General features: G+C 37.7%; 3 protein-coding genes across 3 annotated transcripts; 2 read left to right on the top strand and 1 right to left on the bottom strand.

The window, feature by feature from the left end:
• Positions 1-3,846: 3,846 nt before the first annotated feature.
• Positions 3,847-4,620, bottom strand: LOC110942488. Its single transcript, XM_022184266.1, has one exon. It carries the CDS (start codon positions 4,618-4,620, stop codon positions 3,847-3,849), a length of 774 nt encoding a protein of 257 aa, XP_022039958.1.
• Positions 4,621-6,915: 2,295 nt separating this feature from the next.
• Positions 6,916-10,628, top strand: LOC110939712 (ubiquitin-conjugating enzyme E2 variant 1D). Its single transcript, XM_022181286.2, has 4 exons — positions 6,916-7,117; positions 8,911-9,050; positions 10,011-10,136; positions 10,230-10,628. Exons 1-4 carry the CDS (start codon positions 7,084-7,086, stop codon positions 10,368-10,370), a joined length of 441 nt encoding a protein of 146 aa, XP_022036978.1. The 5' UTR covers positions 6,916-7,083; the 3' UTR covers positions 10,371-10,628.
• A 2,836-nt stretch (positions 10,629-13,464) lies between these two features.
• On the top strand, positions 13,465-14,341 carry LOC110939713. The gene has a single exon (XM_022181287.2). It carries the CDS (start codon positions 13,576-13,578, stop codon positions 14,110-14,112), a length of 537 nt encoding a protein of 178 aa, XP_022036979.1. The 5' UTR covers positions 13,465-13,575; the 3' UTR covers positions 14,113-14,341.
• The last annotated feature ends 408 nt before the right edge of the window (positions 14,342-14,749 follow it).

Below are 14,749 nucleotides of genomic sequence, written 5' to 3'. Positions count from 1 at the left end.
GAGTCTTTGTACAAGCACTGTTTATGAAGATCAACTGTTCTGAACCTGTTTTGGCTTTCCTTGTCATCTGTTCTTTTATGTGTTTGAAATCATGAACCAACAGTCATCATTACGGAGAGAGTATTAATTAACTACCTTAATTGTCTCATTTGCAATCAATCCTTTGTGGCTTTGCCCATAGATGATCGTCCACCTCTCTTTGTCTTTCTACTTCACATTGTTTCTGCATTTGAATTGATGTAAGCAAATCATAACAACGAAAGTACAGTAAAACCTCTATAAATTAATAATGTTGAGACCGAGATATTTTATTAATTTAGCGAGATATTATTATACCGATAAATTAATATTTTATTAATTTAAATTGGTTTTACATGTGACCTTTAAATTTCTAAACCTAATGTACATTCACAAATTAATTGAACTTATTAAGTTCATTGTTTTTAATACAAAAAGTTAGTTCATGGTACCAAAAAATAAATTACAAAAACAAGTTTCAATGCATATTTCTTAAGTGCATTACAAGCGGCAATGACTGTTCATAGCTTTTTGTTGTAATACGAGAAGACAATGCCCCAACTCTTATATGCAAAGAGGAGATTTAAAGATGAATTCAAGATAGATTCGGAATTCAACAAAAAACAGATAGATTCATTGTTTACTAGACAGTCTTAGAATTTGGAATCTTTTAGTAGTTATTAATTTATACTTTCGTTGGGATCTATATATATACACTGAGATTTCAAAAAAAGTTATTATCTTATTATTTTATTAATTGAGGTCCAATTTTGTACTAGTCCCAAGTTGAGACTAGACAAATTATTAATTTTATCAAGGTTATTAATTTATAGAGGTTATACTGTAGTGGTTTTGTATGCTCATGCGGATTGATAAATTATGCAATCATGAGTTAGTTTTTTGTATGACACACATGTGTTTTTTTTTCTCAACCTTTTGGTGCTAATCATCTACCTGTGAATACTTCTTTTTTTAGGGTATCAAGTTTACAATTCGGTGCAAGTCTTTATTTAGCTTTATAAAACTTTGTTATAATCTACGTCAATTACCCATGATCCTTATAAAAGATGGTAATTTTTTCATACAAGTTTTAAGGTGTTATATCCGATTCATTTAATACGAGTCATGTTAAACATGTTATGTTCTGGCTCACTTGTTTATCCCATTTAATTAAAAAGTTGACCCACCAAAAGAATCAACATGTTTATAACTTAAAACTATCTGCAACCGGTAATCTACCAACTCACTTGACACGTTTAGTTAAACAAGTTGCATCCAGGTTAAATAATATTTATTTTTTTTTTTTTAAATCAAACTTCATTTAAAACCAAAAAGCACAAGCTTTCACCAAGAAGGGGAAAGCAAGGCGAAAACCACCAATCCAAGAACTTACATTACATCAAAAGAACGCCATCTCTCCCACTCTACAATTTCACCTTTAAATCTATGCTTATACCACAAGAAATCCAACGACTTGACATCCGCAACAATGTCCGCCACAGTCGAGTTCTTACCAGAAAACAACTTCTCGTTTCTGGCCCTCCATAACCTTTAGCCGGCGATGATGAATATACCCTGAAGCAGGCTTTTCTTATGCCCTTCCGCTGCACAGAACTCGTGCAGAGCAGCAACATCCTTCACACTGAAAACATAGATCTCTGGGATCCGGAACCAAACAGAAATGCTATGCCAAACGCCTGCAGAAACACTACAACCTGTAATAATATGATCGATTGATTCTTCCCCTTCTTCGCACCACGCACAAATGTCATTGTCCACACGAATATTTCTTTTAATCAACGCTGTCTTCGTCGGGAGCCGATCTAAGAAGGCGCGCCACATAAAAATATTACACTTATTAGGAACCCACTTGCTTCATTTAAAACTGAATTGTTCCGCGTTGTTACTCTGACCACGCATCCATTTCTTTGTCTCAGAAACCGAAAAAACTACGTTCCTACTATCGTTTCATTCCCATTTATCATCTCTATCTTCCAACACGCAACCACCCAGATCCGCTTCCAATTCGCTCCTTTCTGCCAACTCCACATCCAAACCCACAGCTGAATTCCAATTCCACTTAATCTTTAACCCATCTTCGGACCACTCGCATCTATCCGCAACAACACACAACTTGTTTTTTGCTCTTCTAAACAGGTTAGGAAACCTTTCATTCAGCGGTTGCTGTCCTAACCAAATATCAATCCAGAAACGTATTTGAGTCCCACTCCTAACCCTGCCCCGAATCATAGAACTAACCCCGATCCCTTGTATCATAATTTTATTACAAATAGTGACTATCGTTTTCCAAACCCCCATCAAATCATTACGGACTGGAGCCACCCCCCACCTACGGCTCGACCCATGAAGAGAATCAACAACCTTTGTCCATAACGAATGATTTTCCGTGAAGTACCTCCACAACCATTTTATCAGCAACACCTCATTATCTACTTTCAGAACCGACAAACCCAGCCCACCTTCTTTAATTGGTTTCGTGAGAATCTCCTAAGAAACCCAACTTATCTTTTTCACCTCATCCGAGCCTCCCCAAAGAAAATGCCTCATTAGCCCTTCCAAAGTGTCGATGACTATAACTGGAACCTTAAATAATGAAAAATAATAAGTAGGCAAGCTGTCTAGAACAGACTTGATCAAAGTAACTCTCCCTGCTATAGACAAAGTTGACGCTTTCCACTTCGATAGCCTGCGTCTAAAAATATCAACCACAGGATCCTAGTTTGCCACCCTATTCATGTTAGCCCCCAACTTAATTCCTAAATACATAAACGGAAAATCACCCGATTTGCACCCCAAAGCATCAGCTTTCGATCTCACATCCTCACTATTGACTCTGACCCCATAAACATCCGATTTATGAAGGTTGATTTTCAAACCGGAACACAAAAAAACACCCGAAGAATCCTCTTCATATTTTTAAAATTGAAATCTGACGAATTAGCCATCAGCATGGCGTCATCAGCATAAAGCAAATGGGAAAGAATCGGACCATTTCTGGGTAACCGAACCCCGTGGAAAGCCCCTATGCGCCCCGCCTTATTCATTAAGCCTGAAAACACCTCCATAACCAAAATAAACAAGAAAGAAGATATAGGGTCACCTTGACGAATCCCTTTTTCACAATCGAACTCGAAAGTTGGTGACCCGTTTACCAAAACTGAGGATCTAGCCGACATCAAAACACCCTGAATCCAATTACACCACACTGGAGGAAACCCCATCTGATCCATGATCGCGAACAAAAACTCCCAATTAACATTATCATAAGCTTTATCAAAATCTATTTTAAACAGAAACATCTTTTTTCTGCTTTTTCTCGCCCAAGACAAAATCTCATTAACCATTAGAGGACCATCCAACATATACCTGCCTGGCAGGAAAGCCGTCTGCGACTCTGAAACTAACTTCCCGATGACCATCTTTAATCTGTTCGCCAAGACCTTCGACACCACCTTACTTATGATCCCAATGAGATTAATTGGTCTGAAATCACCTAAAACCGAAGGATCCCCTTTTTTCGGAATCAGTGTAATGAAAGAAGACCCTACCCCCTTGCTAAACCTGCCGCACTAATGAAAATACTGCATACAATCCACAAAATCGAACTCGAATAGATCCCAAAAAGTTCTCAAAAACCTGAAATTGAAGCCATCGGGCCCAGGCGCTTTATCAGCGCCACACCCAAACACCGCTTCCTTAATTTCGTGAAGCGAAAAAACACTCACCAAGGCCTCGGCATCCTCGTCACTCAGCTTCCTGAAACCATAACCACACAAAGATGGCCTAATACCCATGGATTCTCTAAATTTATTTCGAGAAAAAACTAAGAACCTCTCTTTTGATCACTGCTGGTTTAGTCTCCCAACCACCACTCACCATAAGGCCCGGAATATGGTTCGCGGCTCTCCTTTTATTGATAAATCCATGAAAGTATCGCGTATTATCATCCCCATGCTTCGCCCAATTGTTCCTTGATTTCTGATTAAGATCCCTCTGATGAAAGTCTTCCAATTGTCTAAGTCTTCTCCTCGTTTCTTCTAAAACCCATTTTTCCTCTTCTGACAGATCTCTAGATTCCATATCCAATTCCACATTATGAAGCTCCTCTTCTAAAACCGCTTTTTCTTGCTTTTCTTTTTCAATTCTCTTCACGTTCCATTCACCAATCACTTTCCGAAGCCATCTAAATTTTTTCATAATCCTATCATCCGGGTTACCAGCAAAAACCTTATCCTCCAAAGCTTTCCTCATAACACCATAAAAATCTTCCCTACCCAACCAAGAATTATAAAATCTAAATGGCTTAGGGCCGAAATTCCGAGACATCGTCTTTAGCACAAGCGGACAATGATCTGATTCTTCACGAGCAAGAGCCAGATACTCCGCATTAGGCCAATCCATGAAGAAATTCCAGTTCACAAATATCCTATCAATACGGCTCATTTTATCTCCAACAACATAAGTGAATCTCCTACCCTTCAATGAATACTCATGCAGATTCGCGTCATCAATAAAACCATTAAACTCTTGAGCCGCTGACAAAGAAAACTTTGAATTCCTTCTATCTGATGCTTGTCTCATCGAATTGAAATCCCCCGCGACCATCCAAATACTATCCCCTACCCCAATGATACTACCAATCTCCGACCACAGATTTCTTTCTTCCACCTAATTCTGAGGAGCGTAAACATTAAGATAGTGGCTCATAACCCTGCTCCCCTTAATAACACCCGAAACCAGCAAACAATTAGCAGACTTTTTCACTTCCACCAAAGAGAAAACCGCTGGATCCCAAATAGTTAGAACACCGCCCGATCGGCCTACGGAACCCACCCATTCGAACTGAAAATCACCCCTACCCCAAAACCGCTCTAAAACCTCCCCGTCCAAATTAGAATTCAAGGTTTCTTGAAGCATAATGAGACTTAGTTGTTGCTGAACACGAAGACGCCTCACCCACTCTGCTTTAGCGCGGAGACCCACCCCTCGAATATTTAAAGACATAATATTCATTAATCCACTACTTGAAAACCTTCATTCGAAAGCACCTGTTGAACTTCTGGAATAAACTGCTCTTTATTCTCGGCCCCTAAAGCCCTCCCAAATGTCACAGTCTCAGACACTTCATCAAGAATCTCATTAGAATCCACCTCCTGACCAAGGTCCCTCCTTTCCCTATTCCTACTAACATCGCCTGAGCCACCTCCTGCCCCAACCGATTTATTGAGATCAGGTGTACAAAACCCCGTTGAAACGCTAGCCTCCCTATCCTCACCAGAGTTTTGTGATGGACGAGAGTTCACAATCCCAATAAGTTTATCAATACCAAACGGATCATTATCGTCCCTGGCTCGCTTATTAGGTCTCTTATTTGACCCCGAAGATCCTCCTCTATTTTTAACCCCATTCTTTTTTTGATACTTTTTACGCACTAACACGTTGGCATTATTCTCATTCACCTCAATGTTCTTCCCGATGATGAATTCGGCTCCTTGTTTCAAAACATTGGCATTTTCGCTAACCTCATTATTTTGAACTATTACTTCTGGCCGTATTTCACCTTTCTCCATATCCGTGTCCACTTCGGTAGTCGGCATACTCCTTACATTCTCCTCCCTTTCCGCGTCATTCCGGAACAATTCACTACTCTCCTCATCTCCTTCGGCATCAAACTCTTCAACACAGTCAGGTAACCATTCTCCCACATCCTCGTCAATCCAAACGTGGAAGGATACACCCCGCCACAAAAGATCTAACCGATCTGAAACCCTCGTGTGAGACTTGCTCAAAACACCAATATACACGTTAGAGAAATTAGCATCATCAGCGGACATACATGCCGGTTGCACCACGACACCATATCTTCCACCTATGAAGTTAAACACTTGATCAATGGCCGGTTGCAGTGGAACTCCATGTACCTGCAACCATGCAATACGCTCATCCTCCACCTTATTATTCCCATTCCAAATTATCTAAAGTCCCAAACATATCTTTCCACATATCAACATTCTCCAAGAAGCGATCACACTCCTCAGCGTCTTTGAAAACTAACATCACTGTAAGTCCCGAGACATACTTTATCGACACTTTACCCCATCCTTTATCCCGCAATAATGCCCGTAAAGAAATCAGCAACTTGAAATCTGCAGCCTTACCCATCAGAGAAGTCCCATACCACCCACAAAAAGCTTCCGGGTTATCATCAATCTTGATTGTATCTATATATTTTTTTTTTGACTCCGGGTGTCTGTTCAGCACCGAATCCAGAAAAGTTCTACCACCGCCTCCAATATCATTCCTAACCACCGCTTCAGCCACCCCGTTACTATATCTCCCCGCATTAGGGTTAGCCTGTTTACCGTGCACCTTATCCTTCCCTTTACCCTTGTTCTCGTCAATGTTCCCCTTAACCTTCTCACCATCAACGAATTTGGCTAACACTATAAACAGTTTATACGACCCCATCCATACATCACACATATCCCCTTCCATCCTTTTTGCATCCCTAACGTCCCTAAACGGCACAAAACTGAACCTCTTACCCCACCTATCAAGCTTTCTGGCGATATAAGAACCCTCATACACTCCAAAAACACGTAGCACATCCTTAAGATTCGCAGAAGAACACTTTGGAGGGAGATTAGAAACGAAAAATTTAATGATTACCTTATCAGCAGCCGCATATTGATTAGAAATCCTACGTCCTTTCTTGGATTGAACATCGAACCATGCATGCTCTTCCAGGCGCCCCGACATCCTCGGAGAAGTTAGGGTTTCTTCACGAAACAATTCTTGATAAATAATATTTATTGATTAACAAAAATAAAAAAAAAGCCATTTTTGATTGTTGAATAATGTTACCTTATATTGCCCCTCTCAACTTGCTATTAAATTATTGTTATAGTTTGCGTTTAACCCCCTCCCCTTTGTTCAGATTCTTCCTCCACCTCTCTTTCTCTGACCCTTTTCGTCTCTTCTCTTCGATCGAACCGATCTAACCACACCGTAGCAGAACAACCCACCTCTTCGTATCCTGAACCCATGACGCTTGGCTCAGGTGGATCGAGTGTCGTGGGTGAGTTTTCTGAACCAAACACACGCTTCATAACATCGTTTATCTTCTGCGTTCTATTTCACCTTTTTTGTTTGCTATATATTGTTTTAAGAATCGGTTTAATTGAATCTTTATTTGGGTTTGTTAGCAGGGATTTTGGGTCTAACCTAGGTTAATTATTAATATTAATAATAATAATAATAATAATAAATACCCTTTTGCTCATATGTTATATGAATTGGGGATTTGTGATGTTTGATGGGTTTTGTTGTAATTTTATAAATCATGTGTTTGTTCTTGCAGGTTAAGTTTGATTGTATCATGTGTTAGGTCTTGGATGTATAGGGTTTTTATATGAAATTAGGGGGCTTTATTCTTGTTCCATGTGAGCCATTGTGTGGTTTCGTTAATGTAGTAGTTGGTGGTCTGTTTGGATGAATGTTTACTTATGAGGGTTGTATAAACAATTTCCAGTTATGTAATATATGGTGGTTTTTATATCATTATAAATGGTTACCACATGGTTCATATTTTGGCTCTTAGTTTTATAAAGAGAGGCACTCCAAAGGTGTATTATTAGGTTTTGAAAGCCGAGACGCCAAGCGAGAGAGTTGACCAATTTTGACCCACATGTACATGAAGCGTGCTACGCGCCTGAAAATTAACTTTTGGTTGAATGTTATGGGCTGCATGAGAATTGCAAGGATACTTGTTCTTATGCTAAACTTGATTTTGAAATCTGAAGCTGATTTCATAACTTATTTTTTCTGACAAAATGTGGCTGATTTATCATTATGCGTAAAATAGAGCCTTTATGAGTTATCTGCTTGAATCTTTATTGTCCAGTGTGGTCCGTTTAGTACAGAAACTGGTTCAATAAATGTTTGTGTTAAGGTTATTAAAACTGTTGTGGGTTGAGTTCTTGAGTCTCATTAATCGGCTATTAGGCTCTTATGTTCCTGCTTGTTCTAATTGCAAGCATAAAGTTAACCTTGAATGTTAACTTTTAAGGCGTGTATAAACGATTCCAGTTGTGTAATATATGGTGGTTTTTAGATCGATATAAATGCTTACCACAACGTTCATATTTTGGTTTTTAGTTTTGTAATATATTGTGGTTTTCATTTCCATTTTCAATATAAATCGGTCACCAGAGGCTCCTCTAGCTGTGAAAGCATGGTTGGTATTTTGGTAATTTGGTTAATGTTGCGGGTCGCATATCTGCATGAAAATTGTCGATCTGCACGGATAATTGTTCTTTTGTTAAATTTGGATCTGAATCTTAAATGAATTGTGTGAGTTGTGTATTTGAGTATTTATAGTGTGGTCCGTTTGGTAAAAGTTAACCGAAAGTTGATATTGCAGTAGCTGTGGTTCCAGTTCCGGTTCGATAAATGGCTTTTATTAAGGCTGTTAGAACTGTTATTCTTACTATGAGTTACAGGCTGTTTTCATGAGTTACTAGTTGGCTATTCGGCTCTTATTATTCCGTTAAGAGTTATGATTTTGCAGTTTGCACCTGTACGAGTTATGAATATGATCTGAATCCTTAGTAGTTCACTAATTCAGTGTGGTCCTTTTCAATGAACATTTATTATTTATATTTCATGCAATCATGATTCATAAATCATAACCGTTGTTCTTAGTATGGTTTGAGTGGTTCAGAAAGTAGTTTTCTCTTACGTAATGATAAGGTGGTTACGGGGCCTTTATTATGGACAAATGGTTTCATAGGAAAGTATTTTTATTGTTAAATCTATATATGTGAAGCCTCTAAATTTAAATTTATTTTGATTTAAAATTTTGTGTTTCAGTGCCTAGAAATTTCAGATTGCTAGAGGAACTGGAGCGTGGAGAAAAAGGTATCGGAGATGGCACAGTGAGTTATGGGATGGATGATGGAGACGACATTTATATGCGTTCATGGACCGGCACCATCATCGGTCCTCTCAACGTAAATTCACTTTATTATTAATCTCAAAGTATATTTTTATTGAAATCCGATTCGGTTACTCTATATATTTGATAATAATAGTAAGTTAACTTGATTTGCAAAATTTAGGATATATGCAATCGTTTATATGATAGCGTTAGGTTATTTATAGAGATATGAAATATTGTGGGCAGAATGGTGGACGTTACGAATTTTTTATTATCAAGGGTTATGATAAAAGATACAGTTAATTTAAATTTCATCAGATGCGGGATTTTCCAAATTAGTTGTCCGGTATTTTTCTTTTTGAGTAAAATGCAATTTCCGTCCCTGAGATTTTGCTAGTTTCGCAACTTTCGTCCAAAGGTTTGTTTTTCTGCATCTGTATCCAAAAGGTTTGAAATCTTGCCATTTTCATCTGGCTCATTAACTCCATCCATTTTTCTCCGTTAAGTCGGGTATTTCTGTCTTTTTTGTCAACTTAAAGGGCAATTCGGTCCTTTTTATGGGTATTTAGTCTTTTTACATAAAGTGAAAAAGACCAAATTGCCACTTAAGTTGGTAAAAAAGACAGAAATACCCCTGACCTAACGGAGAAAAATGGATGGAGTTAACGAGCCGGGATGAAAATGGCAAGATTTTAAATCTTTTGGATCCAGATGTGGAAAAACAAACCTTTGGACGGAAGTTGCAAAACTGGCCAAACCTCAGAGGGACGAAAATGGCATTTTACTATTTCTTCTTTTTTTTTTTTTTGGATTGTTTAGTGGCTTTCTAGCTGTAAACGCGTGTTTTAGTTTGCCTTTTTGGAAATGATTATTGCGATAATAATCAGTTTTTAATGTTTGAATAAACAAATTGTGCTTTTGGTTATCCTGCTGCAAAGATACGCATATCTAGCAATAAAGTAAAATGACCTATTTACCCCTGTTAACAGCCTATGTTTGATTGTGTAATCCAAATCTTGTGTGGGGTTTTCAGTCTGTACATGAAGGGCGTATTTACCAATTGAAGCTATTTTGCGACAAAGACTATCCGGAGAAACCACCAACTGTCAGATTCCATTCTCGGGTCAACATGACTTGCGTCAACCACGAAACTGGAGTGGTAAAACCGTAAATTAGCTATTGACTTTCAAAACTCAAAGGTTGACTACTTTATTATATAACACGTATCATTTTGACCAAATCTTGCGTGTAGGTGGATCCAAAGAAGTTTGGGATTCTGGCAAATTGGCAGAGAGAATACACGATGGAAGACATTCTGATACAGCTGAAGAAAGAGATGGCGGCGCCGCACAACCGCAAGCTTGTTCAGCCACCAGAAGGTTCATTCTTCTGATTGTTTGAAGGAAGTTAACTAAAACATTATTATGTTATATGATGATATTTGATGCACATTTTCAAGTGGTTTGTCAATGAAAATCCTCATGGAAGTCAACAAAATGTAGTGGAGAATGTTTTCTTCTCTTTAATGTTGTTTGATTTGTTATGGGATGTTTGTTTGTTTGTGTCAAGTGTTTAATATATGTAATCCATATTGGCAACTCAATTGTAAGATTTGATTGCTGCTGGTAAAGCATGTTTCATTTCTTTGCTGCTGTGATTTCATTCTCCACAGGTTTGATTAGCTGTATCCTTCTAGGTTACAATACGCAGTGGGAATGAATTGATGATGAATGATAGGTTGTAATATTATCTCAGACATCACTGTTTTAGTTTGCATAATTGAATGAGCGGTTTAAATTTTGGTATTGTGTTTTGTGCTAGCCAACTTGTGCCAAAGAGATTATCTTTTTGACCCGTTATCCAAACCATATGACCCACTCATGTGTGATTTGCACATTATAACCGATTTCATATATTATGTTGCATGTTATTAGAGTAATACACCAAATGTACTTGGTATATATTTAGAGGACATTCGTGTTAATTATCATATTGTGTAACTTGTACTTGTAACCCGTTATGAACAGGATATTCATGTTAATTATCATATTGTGTAACTTGTACTTGTAACCTGTTATGAACACATTTTATACAAATAGGCAATTGGCCGGTGATTATGGCATGAGAGCTTTTGACAAAGCCATCCCTTACAAAGTCGATAGTACAGGGTGTTAATCATGTTGGGATGACGGGTTAAAGGAGTTAAGGTTGACGGGTTAGCGGATGGAATAGGTGAGGCAAGACTCGACCCATATGTTTATTCGTGTCAAAGACATTAATCCTAATCTGAACACAACTAAAATCATATCGTGTTCATGTCATGTGTCGGGTTAATATGTTTAATGTTCGTTTGCGAATATGATTAATATATGCTTACTTACATTGGAGGCACAAATTTACGGCCTAACACCTTCTTGACGCCTTAAAAACTTGTTCATTTCCAACACAAACATGGTGCGATCACAATTGTCGCATGTAAGGGAATTGGTATTTCGATTGTTCTAATCACTAGTACTTAACAGAAGAATTGCCACCACCACCGCCAAATTAGCGACACTTACACTGTGTTTCCGAGTCTCATTTAATAGAGGGAGGGGAAGGAAAATGAATTAAGAGAGAAAAGGAAGGGAAAGATATGATTTTTTTCGTATTCCCGAGTTTAATGTAAAGTAAAGGAAAAGAGAAGAAACCAAACATTTTATGTGTTTCCGAGTTAGGAGGAAAAGAAAAGAAAGGAACAATTTTACCATTATACCCTTTAAACATAAAACATTTTAATTAGATATGAGGGTAATTTAGTAATTAATAAAATTTTTTCTCCTAATCTCTCCGATTTGGGCGGATAAATATATTAACAAATTTTCTTCTCTTTTCGTTCCTTTCCCCTCCCCTTCTATCCTTAAAAAAATCTCGGGAACACGGTTTTTTCATATTTTCAGCTCCTTTCTTTCCCCTCCCCTCCTTTCTTTCCCCTCCCCTGTTAAATGAGACTCGGGATAAAATATAAGAATTTCTAAATATTTGTAATCCCACCCGGTTTTAACGGCTCGTTTTAGAACCGTCAGTTTTAACCAGAACCAAACCGGGAACCGTTTTTTGTCAAAATATAAGAACCCGAAAACCGGCCCTATAATACCACTTCGGTCCAGATCTAGTATTTGGTATAGGCTCATCGGTTCTGATGGTACGAAACCATAAATTGCTCAACCCTAATTAAAACAACCAATTCAATAAACAAATATTAACATAGGATTTTTAAAGAGTTAAATGCCAAAATGGTCCCTGAGGTTTGGTCACCTTTGTCACTTTAGTCCAAAACTGAAACCTATTGAATCTGGGTCTCTGTGCCAAAATCCAAATTGGGGCGGATTTTTTAGTAAACAACATGCTTTCATTGTCATTTTCCCCCTTTTTAATGAATGGTAACATGGTATTTTAACGTATTATTATAACATATTAAAAAACGAAAAAAAAAAAATCACAAAATCCCTTTATAAAACCCTAACCGTCCCTTCTTAAACCCCAGTCCCCACCATCCTTCTTCAACCCTAGCCGCCTACAACTGAAGATTAATACAATGGTGGTCTGCACATGTTGAGCTCCAACCCAACTGAAAACAAATCATTCATAATTATCAATGAAAAAAAATTAGAATTCATGTTATCAACATTGTCTACCTGATCCCCCGCCCCCCCACACACACGTATTCAAAGTCAATTTCATCAGTAAAATCACCACCATTGTCTTAACGATTTTTGAAAAAATAAAAACAGTTCATTCAACACTTTAAGTTGCATTGTCTTAACGATTTTTGAAAAAATAAAAACAAAATTCGAAGTTAACAATCAGAAATACGTATCAAATCTTACTTCAGGATCAAAAGTGGAGCCTTGTTTTCGAACAGACTAGTTCAAATCTTCGTAATCGTCCATGGATTGTGTTAGGGTTCAATCGCAAGAGTTTCGAGGGAAATCAGGAAGATGAATGTTCGTTGATTGTGAACGTCTCTATTTAAAAGGTCAATCTTATTTTTTTCTTCGTATTTTTAGTGTATTATAATAATACGTTAAAAGACCATTTTTCCCTTTATTAAAATGGAGGAAAACGACTAAAAGGCATATGATTAACTGAAAAATCAGACCCAATTTTGATTTTGGATGAAAATAGCAATAAAATTAAAACCACTAGGACCCAAATTTAAAAGGTTTCAATTTTAAACTAAAACAACAAAAGTGACCAAACCTCAAGGTCCATTTTTCGCATTTAACTCGATTTTTAAATATATGATGATTAAAAGCTTATGGATCAAACATAATAGTACGTAGCTTTTACTCCTAAATTAAGTCATTAGATATTCAATTTTAAATATTAGTTACTATTTAGAAAAATTTTCACTCACTAATTTAAACCCAAATAAACTCACATCATTAAAACCAAACAACCATCTTATCCTCCTTAACCAAACTTAAAAACACACAAAGACCAAGTGTAGACCAAAATAGTGGTCCTTGAAGCGTGTCAACTAACCCCCTAAATCCACCTTCTTCCTCATTCACCCACCCCAAAACACACTATCCACTCACCCCCAAACCCAACCCATGGACAACAACGACCACAACAACAATAACCCCCAATCATCCACCTCGTACAAGATCCTCCTAACCCTCATGTCCAAACGTCGTACATGGGTCTTCCTCTTCCTCTTCGTCTACACAATCCTCTTATCCTCATCATGGAACTTACTCAAAACCATACTCTCATGGTACAACTCCGCCGTCTCCTCCGCCCCCTCCTCCTCCTCCGGCTGGCCGGCGATCTACGCATCCGTCGCCCTCGGCGTCATCTTCGGCCTCCTCTCCATGGCCGCCGCCCTCGCCGTTGCGGTTCCGGCCACCCTGGTCACGTGGATATCCGTTCTAGTCTTGTTGACTTTTTTTGGCCGCCCCAGAAAGTCGTTGGTGGTGGAGGGGAAGAAACTGACGGCGGAGATTCTCCGGACGGTGGGGAAGATTTTGATCAAAGAAGGGAATTTTGTGGCGGCTGTTTGTGCGGTTTTGGGCTACTTTTTGCTTGTTAGAAATGGTAGAGAGGTTGAAAATATTGAAAGCCATAGAAATAAAAGTAATTTTGTATGAGTTTAATAAGTACAAGTGTTATTAGTTAGTGATGTTAGTGTTGTTGCAATGTGGTTTTTGTTATTTTTTGTTGTGGGGGGTAGATTTTGGACCTTTTGGTTGCTTTATTTTGGATATGATTTAACATGATATAATGTGTTTTTGTGGTAGTTTTAGATGGGGAAAAAGTTGTGTATGTACCATGATGTAGTGACATAATGAAAGTATATATTCTCTTCTTGCAATCGAAGTAAAGTTTTTTGATTTGTTTATTTTATGTCTTGTGCTTTTTTTGTGTGGTAATATTTAAAGAAGCTTATGTTGGTAAACACAAGGTTTTAGGCAAGAAAATGTGGGACAACCTTGATATGTATGACAAGTGTTTTGTCTTGGGAAGTACAATGTTATCTTAAATTAAGTGCTTAAAGATTATCTCCATGTTTGAGAGTTAAAAACAACAAGACATGTCTAGAAGCGTGTTTTAATTTTTCACTCATTCTTTAAAAAGCATTTATTTTCTCTCTTAATCCTACAAATATTACTATAAATTCTTACAGTTTTTTATTTTTATTTTTATTTTTATTTTTATTTTATTTTTTTTGAGAGTTAACTATTATTCACAAGCCCACCCTCAACCGAGGGCAGCCAACAACGACAA

Source organism: Helianthus annuus, chromosome 14 (assembly GCF_002127325.2).
Source record: "Helianthus annuus cultivar XRQ/B chromosome 14, HanXRQr2.0-SUNRISE, whole genome shotgun sequence".
In the NCBI taxonomy this organism is placed as follows: Eukaryota; Viridiplantae; Streptophyta; class Magnoliopsida; order Asterales; family Asteraceae; genus Helianthus; species Helianthus annuus.
Note: the sequence above shows the minus strand (reverse complement) of the source record. Positions and strands in the feature narration are given on the sequence as shown.

What these genes read in the sequence shown, in the direction of transcription:
- LOC110939712 (XM_022181286.2), top strand. Translation starts at nt 7,084, where the DNA reads ATGACGCTTGGCTCAGGTGGATCGAGTGTCGTGG. An exon ending in CCATCATCGGTCCTCTCAAC is followed by an intron (nt 9,051 to 10,010) that starts GTAAATTCACTT and finishes TGGGGTTTTCAG; the next exon opens with TCTGTACATGAAGGGCGTAT. An exon ending in TCAACCACGAAACTGGAGTG is followed by an intron (nt 10,137 to 10,229) that starts GTAAAACCGTAA and finishes TCTTGCGTGTAG; the next exon opens with GTGGATCCAAAGAAGTTTGG.
- LOC110939713 (XM_022181287.2), top strand. Translation starts at nt 13,576, where the DNA reads ATGGACAACAACGACCACAACAACAATAACCCCCAATCATCCACCTCG.
- LOC110942488 (XM_022184266.1), bottom strand. Translation starts at nt 4,620, where the DNA reads ATGAGACAAGCATCAGATAGAAGGAATTCAAAGTTTTCTTTGTCAGCG.